The sequence below is a fragment of the Centroberyx gerrardi genome, chromosome 20, assembly GCF_048128805.1.
Source record: "Centroberyx gerrardi isolate f3 chromosome 20, fCenGer3.hap1.cur.20231027, whole genome shotgun sequence".
In the NCBI taxonomy this organism is placed as follows: Eukaryota; Metazoa; Chordata; class Actinopteri; order Beryciformes; family Berycidae; genus Centroberyx; species Centroberyx gerrardi.
Genome location: NC_136016.1, coordinates 4,025,673 through 4,047,049, shown reverse-complemented (window position 1 = coordinate 4,047,049; position 21,377 = coordinate 4,025,673). Strand labels below are relative to the sequence as shown.

Below are 21,377 nucleotides of genomic sequence, written 5' to 3'. Positions count from 1 at the left end.
ATTGGATTTTGTTCTCAAGACTCTCTTGAAAAGAGATCAACTCAATGAGACTACCTGATTAAATGAAAGATAAATTTAAAAAAAAGTTTTTTGCTTTTAAAGTAAAATATATGGTGATATGGTTTCATGCAATTGTGGTATTGGCAACCTTGATGGTGTTTTCCATGACTTTACATTTTATCACTGACATTGTATCATTGGCACAGAACCAGTAGGATAAGATCAATTATAAAACTTTTATTTGTATTTCCATAATCCCAACATAAAAGGTCCTGCATGTAGCACAATGTGGAAGTAAACATTTCCAAACAGGACAGTTTATACAAGACTACGATAGCCGACAGACAGATTACAGCAAGTTAAGCTATACAGTTGAATTACACATAAGACAAATCTATACATTATTTAAGTACTGACTTGATTCAAACAGGATGAGAATATTGCTGCGTTAGCGAGAACATCAAAGAAATGCTGGTGCGAGCATCAAAGTGCTTGTTCACTTTTGACGGTTTTGTACATGATTGAAATATCTGCTTCGGTTTCCATTTGACAATCTCTTGAACAAGAAGCAGAGGCAAAAAAATAGCGCAAGCAACAGTTTAGAAAAGTATTTCATCTACACTCTAGTCATCATGTGTGTCACTGCCTTATTTGGAATCAACTAGCGTGAACTAAGGATGCCTAAATTTCACAGTGTGTTTTCCTGAGGTTGGCCGTGTCGTTGAGAAGCAACTGATTCGTTGTGGGTGAATTTCGATTGCTGAAAGGCATTAGACAGTCCTTGGTTGAGGCTGGTAGAAGAAGTGCAGTGCTAATGAAAATGGCTTTAAGAATGTCCTGTATGGACACTGCTGCCCCTTGACAATCCTTGCTGTCATAAGGCACAGAGAAATAGCTTAACAGAGTCTGTATCTTCAGAGAAAATAAGAGAAAATAAACATTTGATATTGAAACTAGGGATTGCTTTACCTGCAGACATACATACGATTTAGCACGGTCTTAACACATCTACCATGAAGGTCCACATTTTGACACAATATGGCTATGGTTGGTGGCATGACAATGGAAACTATTGAGAAGCAGCGTTGACCATATAATCAACATTCATTCATGAGCTATTGTCTGATTATCCTAGCAAAAAATAACTTGCAGTACTGAAATACGTATTAAAAAGTATGAGGTATAAGCATTTTTCCAAAAGGCATGTTTTGACAGATAACTGAGCCTCGTCCGTCAGGCAGGATGTACAAAGCACAAGCTCTTCACATTAAAGGTTCTGTTTTGACAACATAAGAAACGCGTACATGCAAGATGTGTTAAGTTCCCCCGCGAAAATGTAAAGTCATTTTCCATAGCTGTTACCATCTCGCTTCCAAAAGCAATACTAGATGGTGGAATTCACTCTTAAAAAGACGACGACACATACAATAGAGTTTGACATTTATGGCTGAGCGTCATGGAGCGCCGGCGTACGCGACGGGTCAGGATCGGGTTCAAAAAGTATTGTTAGAAATTTCACACAGGCTCATAAAACATGATACATATATTTTGATGCGCAGTGGGGGTGCAGTACTGCAAACACTGCCACTGTAAGACATGTAAGCACAATCCAAACAGTGGGGCTTTGTTCCAAAACTAAAATATATTTGAAAAAATGGCACTTATTCTGACAAAATGACTGATGGCACAATTAAAACAAATCAGTACTTTTAAAACCACACTATGTAACCTAAGTCCTAAAAAATGGCACTTATACAGATTGGATGCTTTTTAGAATTACATTGAATGATGAATTTAAGGGATTTTTCCCTTGAAAATCTTTGAAATAGTATGAGTGAACATTCACCATGCCTTTTCTAGATACTAAAACTTCTGTGGTTTTTCATAGTGAATCTTTAGGTACATAAAATGTAGCTGATCTGATATTGGAATGCATGATTCAAGACTGAGTCCTGTTTTTGATATTCAGATGGTTCCTTGGCCTGACAGTAGTGAACTGGGTGAAAATGGAATGCATAGTTTGGCTCTTTGGTAACGCAAGCATCAGCAAAATATACCTACTGCCAATGCCAAGTGAATGGGAGCCATACGGGGTTGAAAAACACATTCTGATAAATTCCTATAAAGTGACCCATTCGTAAAATTCCCTGATATTCCTCCGACTTCCCCAGAGAATTATTCAAATTACCTGACTTTCCCTGTCTAAATTCCATGATATTTCCGAAATTCCATGGCCAGCCGGAACCCTGTTATTGAAACTAGGTCTTGGAGAAATTGTGCTGTACGATTTTGATTTGAAAGCCTGATGGGAAATGAAGCATTAAACCATTTAGAGACTGAAAATAATGATAAGGAGCAAATTACTGTATTTTGAAGTGGGACATCAAATCATCAGTATTCACTTACTGATTGGCAACAGAGTCAGAGGTGGTAATTGCAACTCAAACAAAAATGTATCATCACAATTATTTTGCTTAACAGTGTGATCATGAATATTGATCAGGATTATTATTTTTGTCCGTTTAAGTAAACAAAGTTATTTTATTGTACTTTTACATAACATTTATTTTCACTTTTCAGTGCTGCATTTCTCAGTGAAGCAGCAGCTACAAAGTCTTGTTTCCACTCTGACCGTCTTACTCCGATTGTGGTCCTTACTTACAAAATTTAAATAGTAAAGAATTACAACTTTATTACTTTGGGGCCCAGCTACAATCCAAAGGCAAACTTTGAACAGAACCTGTACTTGTTTTGTCATCTGGTTTAAAACAAAAGTATCTCCCAATGACAGATGATGTACTTGATATATCATTTTCAGGGGAATTGAAAATATAACAAACACTTCAATATCACCGAATCACACCATTATTAATCGTGGAAATATAAAATCATGATATACGATTATCAGCTTTTTTTTTGTCATTATCCCTCAACCCCACCTGTGTCGGCACACAGTTTCAAGCCACTGTGTAAAATCGACAACTATGCAAGTATGCATTCCAATTTCACCTAGATTTTAGACTACTAAGGGTTAAAGAACTTAAGACCAAATATCACATAAAAACAGAAATTGTAATTTTAAGGTTCAAAGCTTGGTCAAAGTGTTAAAATGAATAAGCTGTGATTAATTTTAAGTTGCCAAAATAGCGCCTGAGACTATTTTAACATGATACTGTAAGGCAATGCGTTACAAGAACATCACTGCTGGTTTGAGATTGTGTTACCATCAGAGTATGGCCTTAAACAGTGGCAATAAAGCATAAAATGTTATGCAGAAAACACCAAAATATAACAGTTACAAAAGTATAATTCCATTTTGAGTACTTTGTTTTTTCCAATATTTTTTTGGAGCTACTACATACTACCAAGAAAACATTTTTGACACATAACAGCTGTATTAGATGACAAGACTTAATTTGGCAGCCATTAGTCAAATTTCCCAATGTTAATTATGTAGGGGGGACACAAAACCTAGAAAAATAATTAATTTACAGAATAGTTTGTGTACTGCGAGTTTCCATGGTTCAAGTGGACTTCTCCCAGTTCCACCTAATAACTTATCTGACGCGTACAAATGAAAACCCTCAGTTTTGTATAAAAACCGCATTGACCTGAACCAGCTCCGCACTACGGCCCTCTAATACTACGGCAGGCGGGATGGGACATAAACACCAGCCACCGCCAAATACTCTTGATGGGAAGTTTGCCTGCTCTTCAACTTTGGCAAAGTAGACAACAAGAATTAAAAGGTCCTGCTTTATTCTAAAAATCTAGTTGGCTTGTAAACCTGTGAAAGTGGCTAGTGAATTCTGCCACATCTGCCGCAGTGACTGATGGACAAAGACAGTGAATTTCTTGCCCTGGTTGCAGGGATTAACAGGCGTGGGTGGTGTTGCTGGAGGAGACGGAGGAAGTCTGAAGGTCTGAGGCGGTTCCAGGTTCAGGACTGCTGACTGCTCCACTGGTTGGCCATGGGCCGGCGTAGCAGCTCCTCCACGTGGCGGGCCACGTCCATGGTGTCCTCCAGGTCGAAGTCTCCTTCGGCGTCCAACATGGTCTCGCTCCTGGCAGGACGACAGCAGAGATAAATACTTAGATATATGTATATATGTCTTCGCTTTTCATTCATTCATTCATAGATGGAGGTTCACAAAACTGGACGATGTACTACACTATTAGACCAGCTGGAAGAAATGTGGGTAGGGAAAATTAATGAGCTGCTACATATAGCTTTTTTAAACATCAGTAGATCATTGTCATTGGTTTCATTAGAAACAAAACTGAACAAATGAACAAAGTGGTCAGTGCAACTCTTAGAAGTAACCTCTCCCTGCGACCTCACCTTTTTATTGCCTATTCGAATTTAAACCTCAAGTTCTTTCAGGACTTACTCTAGGAATGTAGCAAAGAATTACAACTGTGGAGTACATAAAAAGACAAAATGCATTTAAAATAATGCAGCAATATAACTGGCACCAAAAAGTAGATTTTTGCAGTTACTCATGGTTCATTTTGAGGGGTATTATCATTTGATGTGTGAATAAATGAATGCAAGTGGTGCACTTACATAGGAGGGTAGATGCCGAAGCTGTTGGGGTGGCCAACAGAGGGGGAAGCTGCCTGGTCCATGAACGTGGGGTTTCCCCCAGTGGGTTCGGGGTTAGGTGTGGTGAATCTAGGGAAGAAAATATGCCACACAAACCACTGAAGGAATTTCCATAACGCTGAAACAAGTTCAAGATGGACAATGATTCCTTCTGTGGTCCCTAGCTGATAGAAGGGTATTTGAATTCCAAAATGCTGTATATTCATTTTCAGAAAAACAAGCCACCTGAAAACTAAATTCCTTAATGAATGATAGTATTTGGTACTACCTACTAACTTGTGTCATATTCCAAAATGAGTTTTACTTTCATTCCAGAAATCATTTCATGACAGTTGCTGTCACTGGGATTCTAATACCCAAATGGAGCCTTAGGAACTTGCCACTCATTCAGTTCTGTCAGATTCACATGAGATTTCTGGGGTGGGTTAGGTGGCTTGTGGCTGATGTGAGGTTTAGTAGTTTTATAAAAGAGGAGAAACTTACTCTGGCACAACTTGTTTGATCTGTGGTTTTACGTAGCCGTCCACTGCTTTCGCTGCAACAGAGACACAATGCCTTAAAACGTGCAGGTACATTTTTCAAAACCCTATATTGCCATATTGTCGGCTGAAATCCCAAATCAAAAGAGACAGCAGTTCCCCCCCCCCCCCCCAGGTGTTCCAGTCTACTAAACAAGGATATTAGTGTTGTACAGAATCCCTGGTTTACATGTTTAGATGTCAAATTACACCTGAGGGGAAATCTTTCATTCTGTTCCAACTAAGCAAATCAAACCATAAACATTACCAACTTAATCCCTAACATTTCTGTCCAGAACGACTGCTGTGTAGAAACAATGATTCAGGTCACAGAAACCACAATGTTTGTTGTCATTATTCAACCCTGGTGGTTACATAAACGCACTCATTGAAATGGCATATCACTGCCATTGGGTACAAACCACAAAACGGCAATTTCTTTTTAAACTTACTTGAATTTAAAGTTTACATTTATGTATTGAGTGCATTTCATCACCCTTGGGCCCTAAAACATGTTAAAACACCACTGTGTAATTTCAAAAATAAATTGGCATCAGTGACAAGTATTCTTTCTTTCATTTGCTGAAGCATATTCTTTACAGATTTGTGGTTTTTACCGAACAGCAGTGATATGCTCATGTGAATAAAAATGAGGTGGGAGTGGCACATACAGAGTGGCGGGGTGTAGTATTTGGCGAAGACCTCGTCCTTGGGCCGGTCAGGATAGAGGAATACAAGGTGGTTCAGGTCACTGATGCGGTCGGCCAGGGAGCGAATGGAGAAGTCCTTGGTCGTATAAGGCAGCAGGTTCCAGACCAACCTCTCACCTAGCGGAAGATAGGGACTTTATTTATAGGAATTTATCATTTATAGGAACTTGCATACATAAAGCCATACATGGTTGGGGTTAGTTATTTTAAGATATTGAATATCACAAAATATTGGCAACTTCAATCGAAATCAGTATCAGCCTTCAAAATCCCATACTGATGGAACCACACACATGGGTACAGGGACAACAGGACCGTGCATTCAGTGAGCGGACAGTGATAGACATACAATACACAGTAGAATGGCAACTTGCCATTCTAACTTGCCATGCCTAACAAACATCGATATTTGATCGTTAACTAACAGTGCAAATCGATCAAGATGTTTTGGGAAAATGTGCATCTCTAATGGCAAGTATTTCAATTATCATCAAATCTCACAATATGACATATTTAGTGGGGGAATCAGAAGTCAAGATGACAAGTTTGACAATGATATAACTTAAGAACCCACATTGTTCCAGAAAAACATCCCCATTGAGAAAAACTTAACAGCATTATCAACCTTTTACTGCCAGCAGGGGGAGATGTGACTCTACAGTACCGAGGGAGAGGGTAGGGAACTGGATGGCAGGGTGACACAGTGGTTAAAGAGACTGTCCAGTGACTGAAAGGTCAGAGGTTTGACCCTGCAACAGCCAATAGGGCCATCAACAGCTGTGTCCTGTTGAAGTTTCTCTAAGCAAGACACTGAATTACTCACTGCTACATTCACATATTTTTTTGGACACACTTGACGACCACGTGGATTTAGGGAACACACACTTGATGACCAGTTGGATTTGGGGAACACACACTTGACGACCACGTGGATTTGGGAAAGTTGGCACCGCCCACAGTGTATAAAAAGTGGTCAACCCATCAAGTGTGAACGTAGTGCTAGTGTGCAGTGTGTTTACCTGCTTTGTTGGGGTTCTCGGCCACCCAGGCGATGGTGATGCCTCCGATCTCGGAGTCACTGAACCGCAGCAGGAAGGTGCCGTTGGGTTTGGACAGCAGCATGTCCTGAGCCAGCTGCTTGTTTACAAAGCCAAGGATGGCCCTGTGAACAATATTCACACATGTACGCACACACAAACACTATTTATCATACCGTTTTCAGTCTTTGACACCATGTTGATGTTTGAGTCAAGTGTTATCTGGTATAGCTCAATGGTTAATAGCGCCATGCTCAATGGGGAGTGTGGCAGCAATGCTGTCAGGGTAAGAGGTTTGATTCCAAACAAACACACACACAAACTCGAAATAACCGCCTCGCAGTTGTATGCCTCCGCCAATAAACTTTGTTTTATCATTGCAAGGACAGTCTTTATTTATTGAACATATATAATTAATGTGATTATTAGGTCAACTTCAAGGATCTTGGTGTCTGCAAAAGTAAGTGACAGCACTTCCAACGTTTTTGTAGAATGACCCAAGATAATTTTCTCAGCTACAGTGGTAAGCAAAACATTATGATGTCACAGTGAAGTCCTTTGAAGTCTGAAGACCTTTGAACTTTTGGATATAAAATGTCATCACGTCATCATTTTATCATTTGTGTGAAATTTTGTCATAATTAGCGTATGAATTCTTGAGTTATGGCCAAAAACGTCTTTTGTGAGGTCACAGTGACCTTGACCTTTGACCACCAAAATCTAATCAGTTCATCCTTGAGTCCAAGTGGACGCTTGTGCCAAATTTGAAGAAATTCCCTCAAGGCGTTCCTGAGATATCGCGTTCACGATAATGGGACGGATGGACAACCCGAAAACATAATGCCTCCAGCCACGGTTGTCGCCGGCGCGGAGGCATAAAAATGGATTCACCCATGGCATTACAATGCTACTTTTTCATCTTATCTTGATCTTAAAATGTTGGCTGGGAGGGCAACTTAATACCTAACTAGATAAAAAAAACAAAAAAACATCATGAACTCTTGCATTCTTCAGCCATTACCCATCATTCCAGTGGGGCTTGAGATGTTTCTTCATGAGCTCCACCACTCCGTCAAACCACTGCCAGAAGGTGAAGTTGCGTCCAGGCAAGCTCTCCTGTACAATCAAACATATTCTGTTTTAGAGATTATTGGTTAATGGCATTTCTGGACAAGAAATATAGGAGAGAGAGGATGTTTTAAATTCAAACCAATAGGCACTTTAATGCTCACATGCATATTTTAGTTTGACTAATTGCCTTGATTTTGACATTTGGGTTTCTATGGGTTAGGGTTAGAATAACATTCAAAATGTCAAGGTGGGCCCCGTTCCTCAACACTAATTTGTAATTCCAACACTAGTCAAGCGTTGCCCTCACCCGGTTGAACTGGGCCCAGGATATGGTCATGGTGCGGTAGTCCTCGGGGCTGTTACTGCTGCTGGTAAAGGCCTTCTGTGCCAGGAAGACCAGGTTGTCCTCTGACAGGCCGCGCCCGCTGTGCATCTCTGCCTTGTACTTCATGTCCAGGGCCTCGCAGAGCTGAGGCCACAGCACCTTGTCCGGCACGATGAACGGCACCCTGCCCTGAGGGGAGAGCGAGGGAAGGGTGAATGAAACTGGGGGGTCAGATACCATGTAAACATGTCGTCCTGGGTTCAAATCTGGCCCAGGAGCTTTGTCGCATGTCATTCACCTCTCTCTCCCAATCTTTTCTGTCTCTCTCCACTTTCAACTGCCGAAAATGCCAAATATAATCTTTAAAAAAAACCACAAAAAAAACCCTCACTTTCCAGTCCATAGTCTCTTGTATAACACAAACTCCCTGCCCACTGGAGTTTCAAGACACACCATAGAACAAGGGAGGGGTTGGCGCTAAGCAAGACACTTGTATAGGAGTTCTATCAATGTTGTTGCAATTCCTACTGGTCACCAATAGAGGTTGATAAAGATGATAGATTACTTAGTGGCCCTTGAAAAAAAAAAAAAAAAAAGGCATAGAAATCAGCATCAACACAGTATCCCCTGCCCCAATCTGGCAATGAAAATAAAAGGAACAACAACACAATGACAAAAGTACATAATAATAGAAAACATACATTTCTGCAACACAGAAAAAGAAATGAAAGGGAGCGAAGGTGCAGGAGGAACAGAAGAGAGACGGAAATCAAAACACAGTGAAGGATGAGGAAAACAGTGGTGTGAAAAAGGGGCAAGAAAAGTACTCCAGCACAGCTTCAGTTGTACAGAGCCAAAAAAGTGCCAATCTTGAATTTAGCCAATCACCGTTCTATTTATAGATGTTATATTCTATAACATCTCACTCAGCCCATTTGAGAATATAGAAAATGTCTTCAGTGCAGTGAATCAAAACATAAACAAAGTCAACATGTGGCATGGCACTTCAGTACCAGACTGCTGCTTTAACATGACATTACGTTATCAATACCTGACAAGCAGAGTATGTGAGATAATATGAAAATCGAATATTAATAATGTCGAGATATGAAAATCCAGTATGCAAATAGACCTTCCAGGAGCAGCCAACTCACCGGCTCGGCGAAAGCGTTGTCCCACAGGACCGTTGCTGTGGCGTTGTTGTCTTGACTGCCGTGGACGATCACCACCACAGGCAGTGATAATGTCTATTAAAGGGAAAACGAAAAGTAAAAATAAGAGTTCAGGGGAGAAGAGTTTACTGGAATTATTAAAAACTATTCAGTTGTTAAATCAGTGTTGAATGGTACGAATCATTTGCAAGAAAAGTGTATAGATAACACAATATTTTATGTACAAATAAAACTATTAAGCTGAGTTTGTCACGATTATAAATGTGTATAATAGCCGATATATTTCTAAAATCATCCTTCAATAAAAAACATCTTTTAAGGACATTCATTTCATAGAATGGAGCAAACACAGATGGCATAACATTAAGCTCTAAAAATGTTAGTTGAAATTCCTAATTTAATATTTCAAAAATATATGATGATTAGATGATTCAATCCAAAAAAAACACATTTTACAAAATTACTTTTATACTGGCAGTCATTTTGTAAGACTAGGTGTGACATATTTTTTCCAAGAGCTTTAACTCTAGTTTTGCAATTCAATTCTGTCTATGGTCATTTTTCAAGATCATAACAGTGGAGATGAAATCAGCAGCAGCAGTCAAACTGACCGTCGATTACCCAAAAAGGTTTACAGGTTTAATCCCCCCAACAGCCATGTGTCCTGTCAAAATGACCCCTACCTGCTGACTTAATACAAGATGCTCTGGGTAAGAGCGTCAGTCAAATAAAGTGTCAAGTGTAAAATGTCCAGTCGGATTACTTTGACGTGGAAGACCAGCTCATTGCCCCCCACGCTGAACTGAGACTCGAACAGGACCGTGAATTTCTCCTCTGTCACCGACTCTGCACCTCGACGGTCCGACCGCTTGATCCTCTTCAGTGACTGTACACACACACACACACACACACACACACAGATTTGACAAATCCAATGACATCTACTTTCCACTAGATCCAATAACTTACATTACAACTAACTTTCCGACAGTCACAGTAGCTGGTGAAACCCCAAATTCACCAACCAATTTCAGTATTCCACCACAGAACTAGACTTACAAAACAAAAAAGGGCCTCAGAGCCACAAAGCATGCAGCCTATGTTAAAATCTGCATGCTGTAAATTAATGGTCAAAATACTGAACAGAACTTAAAGACAACCACATGACTTCTGCAATCTGTTAACAGTGATTGCACAGTGGCCACAGCTACCCATAACCGGCTTGTGCTGGGTTGAAGCACACACACACACACACACACACACACAAGTGAACCACCTCGGGCCTCTGTTAAATCATACTCGTTTGAACTAATTGTGTACTTGATGATGGGTGTTTATCATTTACTGTGATTCCCATTAGTTAGTGCCAAAGTAACAGCTATTCTTCCTAGGGTCGACAACATACTGTAAATAAATACAGTATGGGCTGATATTCAGTATCTACGGTTGACAGTTTTCATGCCAAAAAATAACAAGTATTTAGTTTTTCACCCAGAAGTTCCATTAGATTCAGAGGAACAATTTACCTGAACACATTAGAATCTGCTCCAACTTAAATTAATTAAAAAAGCAAATTTTTCAGCTGTTTTTGGTCCAATTAAGCAATGCAATATCAGAATTACTCTCCGCCGTTATATATACTGTACATTACCCTCGTAAACACCCACCACTTTTTTAAATTTTTTCTTTTTTTATATTCACCTTTCTTAATATTCACCACTCTGAGCTCCTTGATATTTGGCTCTGTATGTGATGTTTCTGCAACTTTCTCCTTTTGCCATTGTTTTTTTTGTTGTTTTCTTATGGTTGATTCACAATCGGAGGGCCACTTGACAACCCTTATGGGGTTTTTTGGCTCCTCCTGCACATCTTTTCTGTTTTTTGTTTGTTTGTGTTGTTTTTTTCTCCAATCTCTATGTAACTTGATTTTTTTTTTATATATATATATATATATATGTGCAATAAAATAAACTAAACTAGAAGCACCTCTGAAACAGCATTTAGACCATGAGACACCAAAAGTCTCCATTGCCACAGAATGATAATAGCAACTCGTATCCATGTCTCATTAGAATCAATTCAGGTTAAGGGCTTCCCACAGACAACTAGTAGTGTTGATCAATTATACAATGAATATATAATCAAACAAACTGTATTATATCCATCATATCAGAGGTGGACGGCACTGACTGGACCATATCTGATTTTTAATAAAAGCCAATATTGTATCGCTCTAACCCCACTAATAAAGACAACATACAGATTCCTCTTTCATCAAATGTAATGTTCACACTACAGAAAGAGCTTACCATGTTCCTGAAGTGTGCGCTGAGGGTGCCGGTGGCCTGGTGGTACTCCATCACACAGTTGTTGTTGAGGATTTCTCCACTGCTGTCACTACCGAGGTGACATGTTCAACAAAGCAGGATTACACATTTAACCAAAGAACTTCACATCATGAATCAACTGCCCCGGAACAATCTGAATTTGTTCAATCATTTGCAATTATAAGTATGTATGACTGATATTCCATAACCCAATATTCCCATTTAGCTTTACAGATTCATATCCAAAGCATAACATAATTCTATGTTATGCCTGAGAGTATATAAGGAACTGTATGTAATATTTTGGTTTATTATATGTTCCTTGCTTGTTATTTAAGCCAATATTGCTTAAGGTTTATGTACGTATTTGTGCGTGCGTCCCTCACTTGCGCATGCTCTCGTTCTTCAGCAGAGCCTTGGCCTGCTGCTCGCTGACGATGACGGCCTTGACCTGAGGCGGGTTCATGTGGACGTTAAGCTTCCCGCCCACGAGGAGCCGCACCGTGGCCGCAAACTTGGTCTGGGTCTTTAACACCTGGGGTGGCTGCTTCTCGATGATGAAGGTACTACAGAGAGAGAGCGAGAGAGAGAGAGAGAGAGAGAGCGAGAGAGAGAGAGAGAGAGCGAGAGCGAGAGCGAGAGCGAGAGCGAGAGCGAGAGAGAGAGAGAGAGAGAGAGAGAGAGAAGGATGGATCAGTCCACAGGTGTCAATTCATTTAGCCAAGTTGTGGCAAAGTCCCTGCAATAAATATAATTTGCAGCAAAACTTGCTTATACAGACTACCTTTCTAGGGAAAAGTGGACCAATAACTTAATAACTGACAAACCCTTTGGTCTTTATTATAATGATAAAACAACATCAAACTGTACTCAGTAAGGATAAGGCAAGGCGTGTGCCACACTTCGCCACACCCAACCGATGCCAGTCAAAGATCAATTCTATCCATGGTACCTGGTAACCAGGGCGGAGATGATCTCGGTGATGTCAGAGTTGAGTTTGCTCAGCTGCTCCTGCATGGGGCCCGGCAGGGGAAGCTGCTGGGTTAGATGTTCACAACGTCGGATCTGCTGCCGATTCTGCCAGATCAGGTCAGCTAGCTTCTCGCACCTGGTGGACAGTGTGGGTGTGTTAAGATACAACCAAAGGACCAAAAAAAAACAAAAAACTGGAAAAACATGGTTGCCATCACTTGCCGGGTACCCATCCAAGTATATTTTTGCAAATTATGATGTATCGAATTAGAAAGGCTGAATGAAAATGGCTAATTTCGATAAAATTTCCTTAATATCACAAAAAAGTTTACGCTTGATCGAGGCAGGTAAAATTAAGATAAATTACCTGCCAATAGGTTCTACCGTCCAAAATAATTAATAAACATTTTTCACAGAAATACGCCACCACTTTGTGTAGAACCAGTGTAATAGGCAGCCAAACAGGAGCCTGTTTGATACAGAGCCATTGGTTTGATTTGTTTGGCTCACAGTGTACGGTGGCCAGCAGGGACAAAGTGAGAACAGGCAAAGAGACCAGCCCATAACTGAATATCCACAGGTTCAGGTCACCACAAAAAACAGAATGTGTCCATGTTTCCTGTTAAAGTGACACTGAAGCCCTTCCTGTACTCCCATTGTAAGCTGCTCTGGATAGGTGTGTCTGCCAAATGGCTAAAACGTGAACGTAATGCGGTACGTACCAGGACTGGAGGACATCCAGCCCCCCCTCAGGCGGCCCCCCGTTGCCGGCCAGCTGCTGCCTCCTCTTCCACTGGATCAGCTCTTCGTCCAGGATCAGAGTCTGCTGCTTCCTCAGCAGGGCCAGGCTCTTCTGGTGCTGCTCCGACAGGTCCTGGATACACACCACCAGCCAAATGCTGAGAAATCTTTGCCTGTGGTTTGTAACGTTGTCTACTTTAGGCCGGGCACACACTACAAGACTTAACAGACTCTGACATCACACACTTAATGACAGGCTTTCGTATTTTTTTTTTTTTCCATCTTGCGTTGAGTTGTTGACCAGCTCATACTATAGGTATACATCAGATTGTCCAGAATCAAATATGTTTGAAATAATGGTGATATTCCTGGCTGGATCAGGAGGTAGGAGATTAAAGGTGTAAGAAGTAAGATTTTTACTGTCCCATGGCATAAAAAGGACCATACTATATCTGCAGAGGGTTAATAGGGTTGTTGATCAATACCACTGACTTAATGATAGCTTGGCTAGGTGCTGAAAATCCTGGATTTCAAAACCCAGCTTGTACACCTAAAAGCCGTTTAGTGTGTCTCCAGCTTTACCAGGCCTCTTTTGCAGATAGACAGACAGTTATTTTGTTCTGAAAGTCTAGCTGGCTGGTAAAACAGTGAAAGTGGTTGGTGAGTTTTGGAATGGATTTATCAACCACTGTGACCCTTGTGACCAGTACGACAAGAAAGGTAGTTTCCATTCCTGATCGACACGCACAAATATAGATAAACACAGATGCTGACACACACAAATTGCAAACGAACAAATGTTACACAATGTTTTCCCTAGACATTGTTTTTAGCGATGTGGAAAGGCCTTTGAAACAACATGTAGACCATGTGACATACAAACTATCCACTGAAGCCAGTACAGAAGAGAAGAACTCTTAGTCACACAATGACAGATCATTTAGAAAGGCTAACCCTGCCGTTGTAATTGAATGGGCAACACTAGTGCAACCTGGCAGCACACGTAAGCAAATGAGGTCATATTATCTAATGATTTCTGATTGATTGTAGTTTCTAGGAGTTTGAATTTATTGGTATGGCATGTACGGGCTAGTCACATGGGCTCCACGCCAGTACAAATCTGCATTTCTGCATTGCAGTGCACACCATACTCCAGGCTGCATTTGAAGGGTTTCATTACAAAGTGCAATAAATCCATTTTGAAAAACAAACATCTGTTATTCATCAATATCCATTTCATAAACAGAGATGACTGCATCCTCCAAAAATCTTGCCGTAGATAGCTAGCAGCTTCGATAATTACGTGTACCGTCATTCACGCAAATACTTTAGGAAAATAGTCATCTTGCCTCTAGGAACCCTGTAAGTACCATTTCATGACCTAAATCCTTTTTTTGCATGTGTGTGTGTTGTGTCTCCCTACCAGCCTGTATTTCTGTAGTGTGCTGGCTTCTCTGGTGAGCCAGGCATCCATGGTGGCCCTCTTGCTCTGTAGGGTGGTCTCCCGCTGGGTGCGCTCTGCGGGGGGTAACGAAGCCAGGCTGCTCAGCTGGGCTAACGAGGAAGGAACCAGTATTAGAGGCAGGGAGGAAATAAAAACACCAGCTAGCAGGACAACAAGGAAGGTAAGTTTGTCTATTTTTGAAACCAACAGCCTCCCTGGCAACAGATAACACATTTTTAGCTTCCTGCCCTGATTAGAGATCTGATCAGGCACATTCAAGCTAAGCCAGACATGAGCTAGAACCATAGAAAGAGGTCCACCAAAACTAAACCTAATGGTGCAATCACACCAACAGTTGGTTTTCTTGGGTCCAAACCAGAACGTGACCCGGCCCAAACTGAACAGATTGGTTTGGGCTCAAATGGGCTCAGGTACAGAATCAAAACTATAAACCAGATCGAGTATCATGGTTCAAATCAGAATCAGTCACATTGGTTTGCTTGTGGTATTTGACTTAGCATCAAATGATACAGTACAGATACTTCAATTACTATCCTAGTACCGTTAATCTGAAAGTGCCGTCTGGGGACCCCCATGGGCCCTTAAGGGGGTTTTCATCAAATTGAGGAATAGTTTCATTTCATGAAACTTCATTCACTATTAATCATCCCAGTGAGAGAATGTACTGTGTAAGAAAGACCTTTGCAATCACAGGTTTCACTTTCACCACTATTATTTCCCCATTTTACAGTAAAGACAGTTACGCAACAACAAAACTCGTCCCATATCGGCCCCTGGGACTAGATCTTATCAAATGGGGGTCCATAGTTCTAATGTGTGTTTGTTTGGGCTCCGTGACATGAAAACATTTGAGAACCAGTGCCCTAGCAGACCAGACCTCACCTAAAGTCCATGGAGAATTAGAGATGAAATTGTTTAGCTGTGTGCATCTGTGTGTGTGTGTGTGTGTGTGTGTGTGTGTGTGTCCCTCTCACCCTGGATGCGCAGGTTCTCCTGGTACTGAATGATGAAATACTCCTGGCTGTGCTGCAGCTTTCGCAGTTCGTTTTCGGTCTCCTGCGTGGCCAGGCGAAGCTCTTCGAAGGCCTGGTTGATCTGCTGGTGGCGCTGCGACAAGCTGTCCATGGCCTGCCCACCACTCCCACAGCTGGCCTAAAAAACAACAAACAGGGGGACACACAGACAGACACACAGTGGTCGATTAGATAATACAACTTACCTTCAAGTTTCCTAGACATTTCCCATTTAAAAAGGTCCATACTTTCTCCAGATCTTACTTTATTGACTGGATATGAAGGTTTTTGTCTGGGGTATGACCAACATGGGTTTTTGACGTTCAATGACAATATTTTTCTGAACTTACACAGGATCCCTGTATATCATGATACTGTAGATATACATCCCAGGCAACACTTACATTCGTAGCTTCTTGCACCAGCCTCTGCTCTGAGCGGAGAATGTGTTTGATGCAGCGCACCAGCTCCAAAGGACAACGGTCATACGTACTCTGAGGAGATACACACACACACACACACACACACACACACACACGCACACACACGCACGCACACACACGCACACACACACACACACACACGCACACACACGCACACACACGCACACACACGCACACACACACACACACTTTAAGCATTGATCACCATCAATCAAATCCCTCAACTCTACCAAATTACATTCATAGCTAAAACGCTAGCAACAAGGCTAGAAAGGCTAGAACCTCATTCTGTCCAGTTCATGTTAAGTCCCTTTCCTTGCAATGCTCTTTTAAAGGGAGGGCATATTTTCACTTTTTTTAATCATTTTATATCATTACCCTGAGTCTAAAAATGTATAAATACTGTAGTAGTTATTCTCTAGTGTCCCTCCCCCACCTTAAGAGCTACAGGCCATTTTGGGCACAAGGGTCTTTTATTCCCTGAGTGTTGACTGGAAGTCGCCTCCTCCAGTACTACCTGCCCAGTACTCTGATGTCTACTAATACTGGACTACCTAAAAGGCAGTTGGCCATTGACTTTGCATTCCATTAGTCATTTTAACCCATTTTAACCTTCCCTTCAGCACTTCCCCTCAGGGGAATCCCCGCTGCCATCTTCAGTGCCGTTCCATTACTCTGATAACGCAAGTGAACTTTCTGACGTCAGCCTTTCATGGGCTGAGGGAGCGAGTCAATGATCAACAATGATCTAGACTTCAGGAGCGCATCTTGCCCAGAAATCATTATGATCATTCATCATTGCGATATACAAGTGTAAGTAAACAAACAATATTGCGCAGATTTAGACTTAATTATGAAATTAACGCATCTGTAATATTTTATTACTCTTCGTTCTGTGTAATTTTTATTATTAATTATTATTAATATGCTTAAGGGCAAGTGCGTTCTGTTTAAAATATTCTGCTCCCCCTGGGACTCTGCCCCCTGCTCTGCAAGTGGTGCTACGTATTACCAAGCGCCGAGGTGAAGAGAAGTAGGGCCTGTTAAATGAATAATGAAATGCAGCGCTAGTCAACAGCTAGCAGCTAATCTGACCATATGTTTACATTTTTCAGACAACAGCTCGATTTATCAACTTGATATGAAGTTCCTAACACAATTTCTTCAATAATATAAAAAATGACGGAATTTGTGGCTGGCAGCACTAGAGGGTCCACCCCTCCCCCTGCCCCAAATGTCGACTCAGTAAAGTCAGCTTTCTACCTCACAAACTGAATGTTCTGACTGGCCCATTTAAGAGGTGACATTTTTTTCAAAACAAAACTTTGTCAAAACAAAAACTTGAACATTAGATTATCCATTTGTCATTTGTTATCCACAAGATACTTCCCCTTTAACAAACTTGCCCAAGATCAGCCCTCTTCATTAGGGCTGGTTTATAATGGACCAACTCAAACTAGAGAAGCACTGATCAGGTTTTCATTCCACCATAGTTCTGGGATGGAAAGCTTTAGGCTTAGACCGATATATAGGGCCGATATTGAAATGATTGAAAATTGGATATGGTCTAGTCAGTGCCGTCCACCTCAGACGTCATGGAGGTTCCTCCCTGACCATAGCTAGTCAATATGTTTTTGTAATTATTATGTTCATTTCAGATATCTGACAGGCGAAATCATTCTAGTGTGTTATGGGAGGATTTTACTCCACAGCTTCAGGTGTGTCAGTCTCTAAAACCTGCCTCACCCTGCCTTAAGGAGCCGCAAACCCTAAAAGAATTTTATTAGTATGGCTTTCAAAGGAGAGTTTAGATGCTGTTTCAGAGCCTTTTCCACCAACACCACCAACCATTTTTGGACATGAAAATGGTCATATTGGTCTAACCCTATAAAGGTCATTCCCCCATAGTTCTGTTTCATAGTTCTATGCTAGCCGAGTTTCACCTTGAGCTGGCTGGCATAGTGGCCCAGCTTTATCTTGAGCAGGAAGCCGTCCTCTCCAACCTGGTGTTGGGCTTTCCTCTGCAGCTCGGCCACCAGGTTGTCCAGCAGACGCTTGGCCTTGGCCTCCTCTGCTGGGTTGTCCAGCTCCACCGAGTCCCTGGGAAAAACACAATTACATTTCTACAATTTTAACCTATTCACAGCCACTGAGAATGAGTGAGCGGGGTTGATTGTCATGCTCAAGATACCTAAATCTTTATGTCTGCATATACATTTCTAAAATGATTTCCTCAAGCCAAACTACTTTGTCACAGTAAATTGCTGCAACCATGTGTATCACATGGATGATGAAAACTGCCTATTCACAAACACTGGTAAAAGCTGAGGGTTGGGCTCAAAAATGATTGCACAATTTTTCTAAAACTGATCACATGGCCTAATGAAACATGTTTTGTCTTAAAATAATGCAGCATATACCAGAGGTACCCATCCTCCAACTCTTGTATTTTTGGTATCTTAAATTATCTGTTGTTAATATATTAAATGTCAAATTAAATGTGATGACCTTTGGCGCTAGATTGTGCAAGTTCTATCAGCTGCTTTCTATCAACAGATTTCATTATTTCCCTTCCGTGCAGCTTTTGACTTATAGTTTCACAATCCTTAGGTCCAGTCCAAGAACTCGCTAGCATTAGATTGTACGGTCACAGCCATACATTCATGAAAAAATTATAGACATAGCATCTTTTAAAGCACAATACCACTCAATTTAGGAGTTCATGTATTCTATAGTCTACAGGTTGAGGAGGCTTTTCCACCCTAACAAGAATAAAATTCTGGTGGAAACACTTAAAACTTGTAATTTTTTGCACATGATAAATGGTCAAATTTAAAGGCACAAATATTGGCTAGTGGCAGTTTCAATCCAAAACGCATGGTACAGGCCTTCAGAAATCCATATTAATTGAACTCTACCCCCAATATAATGTCATGGCCCATTATGGGTCATCACTTCCTGCCCCCCAGGTTGAGTACCACCAACGTAGAAAGAAAGACCTGGGCCTAGTGCATACCAGAGTTGGCTCTCGATCCACTGGGCCAGGTAGTGTCGCACCTCTATGGGGAAGTGCTGGCCGTACAGCGCCTGCATCTGGTGCAGCGCCTCGCCCTGCAGCTGCTGGGCCTGGATCCACACCGCCATGGTCCTCCTCTGGAACCGGGAGGATGAGCGAATGAGTAGAGGGAGAGGATGAAAGGCAGGAGGAGGATGATACAAACCCAATACAATACAATACAAACCCATTCCTCAGACCGAACGCACTCCTATAACAGTGCTGTGCAGTCCCCAAAGGGATGCAAGTGTTTTCCTTTAACTGTCTTGATAGCATCTTGGATAAATCCCTAAAAAACAGTAATGCATGCTTCAAAAGCTGCAGCTTATTCACCATCACTTTACCGTGTCATTCCAGATCTTTATTGATCATCTAGATCAAGTGAAATTGTGTTTGACTTCTGCAACGTTAGATTTTAATTTGCAGCAGATGGAGAGCGACCTTGTCTTTTCTGTCCAACTATCTCGCCGAAAAAATTAAGTGAGGGAAGCTGGTCCCAATGTGTACCGTTCTCTCTTGCATGGAGAGAACGTCACGCCAAACGCCATTCAAAAATCTGTCAATTTGGTGTCTTTGTTTATTAGCAAATATACACACCTCGTTGAACGTGACGTAGATTAATTTACTAATCGTTAGGAGCCACTCTTCAATACGGCATACTAATAATACTAATACGGTATACTAATAATAATAATACACCAAGCAGTACATTGTAACAATTATCTTAGCAACTTTTCGCCGCTTATTCCTACAGTCTTCTTCCACTAGAAAACATCGTGGTGGGCGGCACGGAGGAGTGTAAACCGTTATAAAAGTTGATATGTCATTGAAATAAGAACTACTTCGTGGATTATATAGATGCCGAATTTGGCAAAATACAGCAACTATGCAGGATGTCTTGACTCACGTGTTCCGAGGCATGCACGTTGGCAGGTAGGCAAGGCCATATTAAATTGCCAGGTGTTTGAATGGAGTTTGGCCTGACGTTCTCTCCATACACTAGAGAGACGAACGTATCGGGGGTAGAGGGAAGCTTGCTCTTCAACAAGTTTGAGAGAGATAGCATAGCTTGCTAACGTTTAGTTATGTATTTTCAGCATGACAAGTTGGCGAACCACTGACCGTTTGACTGCAGAAAAGCAACTTAGCAAACTTACAAATAATCTCGAAGTATTGCTGAACAGAAGTGTGCGTGTGCATGGGTGGAAACCTGGTGGCTTTACGTTTGTTACTTTTGGGGAAAACGGCGTAGCTAGCTAACCCAAGCTATCCCACTAGCTAGCATAGCATGAAAGCTGCCTGAGTGCTGCACTCGTCCAAAAACTTCACTTTCATGCGCCACGAGTAGCTCTTTAACTTACCTTTTTAAGAGACTACAATCGGACCTCACACCAACACCATGGGCAAGCACCAGACAGCAACACACAGGATCTGTTAACCTCACACTGGCTGTCTAAAGTTATCTGTCACATCGCCAACTGAACCAGTCGCCTTCAGTTTTCTGCGAAAGCAGCTGTTGCAGACCAGCATTAAGCTAGTCAGAATATAAAACACGACTTCCGCTTTAGCTATAAAAATAAAACCCTTATTGAAATACATTGAATAATAATCGTATCTATTTTTAGCTACAGTTTAACTCCTGATATATTCGATTATTTCTAGTGTGTGTTTTGATTACATTTTTGTTGGTGTGCTCACCCCATAATAACTCATTCTTCTTTTTTCTTTCAAAAGTGAAAGTGAAATTTTATGCTTTTATTTTGAAAACAAAACATTACATTTCCGGTCCTACTCTTGCTAACTCTAGTAAGCTTGGCTCAGTCCTGCTAGCAGCTAGCTGTTGCCACTCATTTCCGCTACCAGCCCCACCCCCAACCTGCAACCAGCTGTCAAAAACACAGATATGCTGTGTGTGTGTGTGT

The 21,377-nt window shown here is 41.3% G+C and overlaps 1 protein-coding gene across 2 annotated transcripts; it reads right to left on the bottom strand.

The window, feature by feature from the left end:
• Window positions 1-246: 246 nt before the first annotated feature.
• LOC139931238 (signal transducer and activator of transcription 5B-like) lies at window positions 247-20,925 on the bottom strand. Of its 2 annotated transcripts, none has more exons than XM_071924685.2 (19): window positions 20,813-20,925; window positions 19,417-19,548; window positions 18,344-18,500; window positions 16,362-16,451; window positions 15,919-16,096; window positions 14,903-15,033; window positions 13,461-13,612; window positions 12,719-12,874; window positions 12,153-12,332; window positions 11,749-11,836; window positions 10,203-10,325; window positions 9,422-9,514; window positions 8,250-8,456; window positions 7,893-7,987; window positions 6,854-6,996; window positions 5,796-5,951; window positions 5,090-5,141; window positions 4,568-4,675; window positions 247-4,064 (listed from the first exon to the last, which is right to left on the bottom strand). In XM_071924685.2, exons 2-19 carry the CDS (start codon window positions 19,542-19,544, stop codon window positions 3,941-3,943), a joined length of 2,361 nt encoding a protein of 786 aa, XP_071780786.1. In that variant the 5' UTR covers window positions 19,545-19,548; window positions 20,813-20,925; the 3' UTR covers window positions 247-3,940. The 2 variants fall into 2 exon arrangements, with proteins under 2 accessions (XP_071780786.1, XP_078146823.1); XM_078290697.1 differs by lacking the exon at window positions 247-4,064 and adding an exon at window positions 4,352-4,392.
• Window positions 20,926-21,377: the final 452 nt, after the last annotated feature.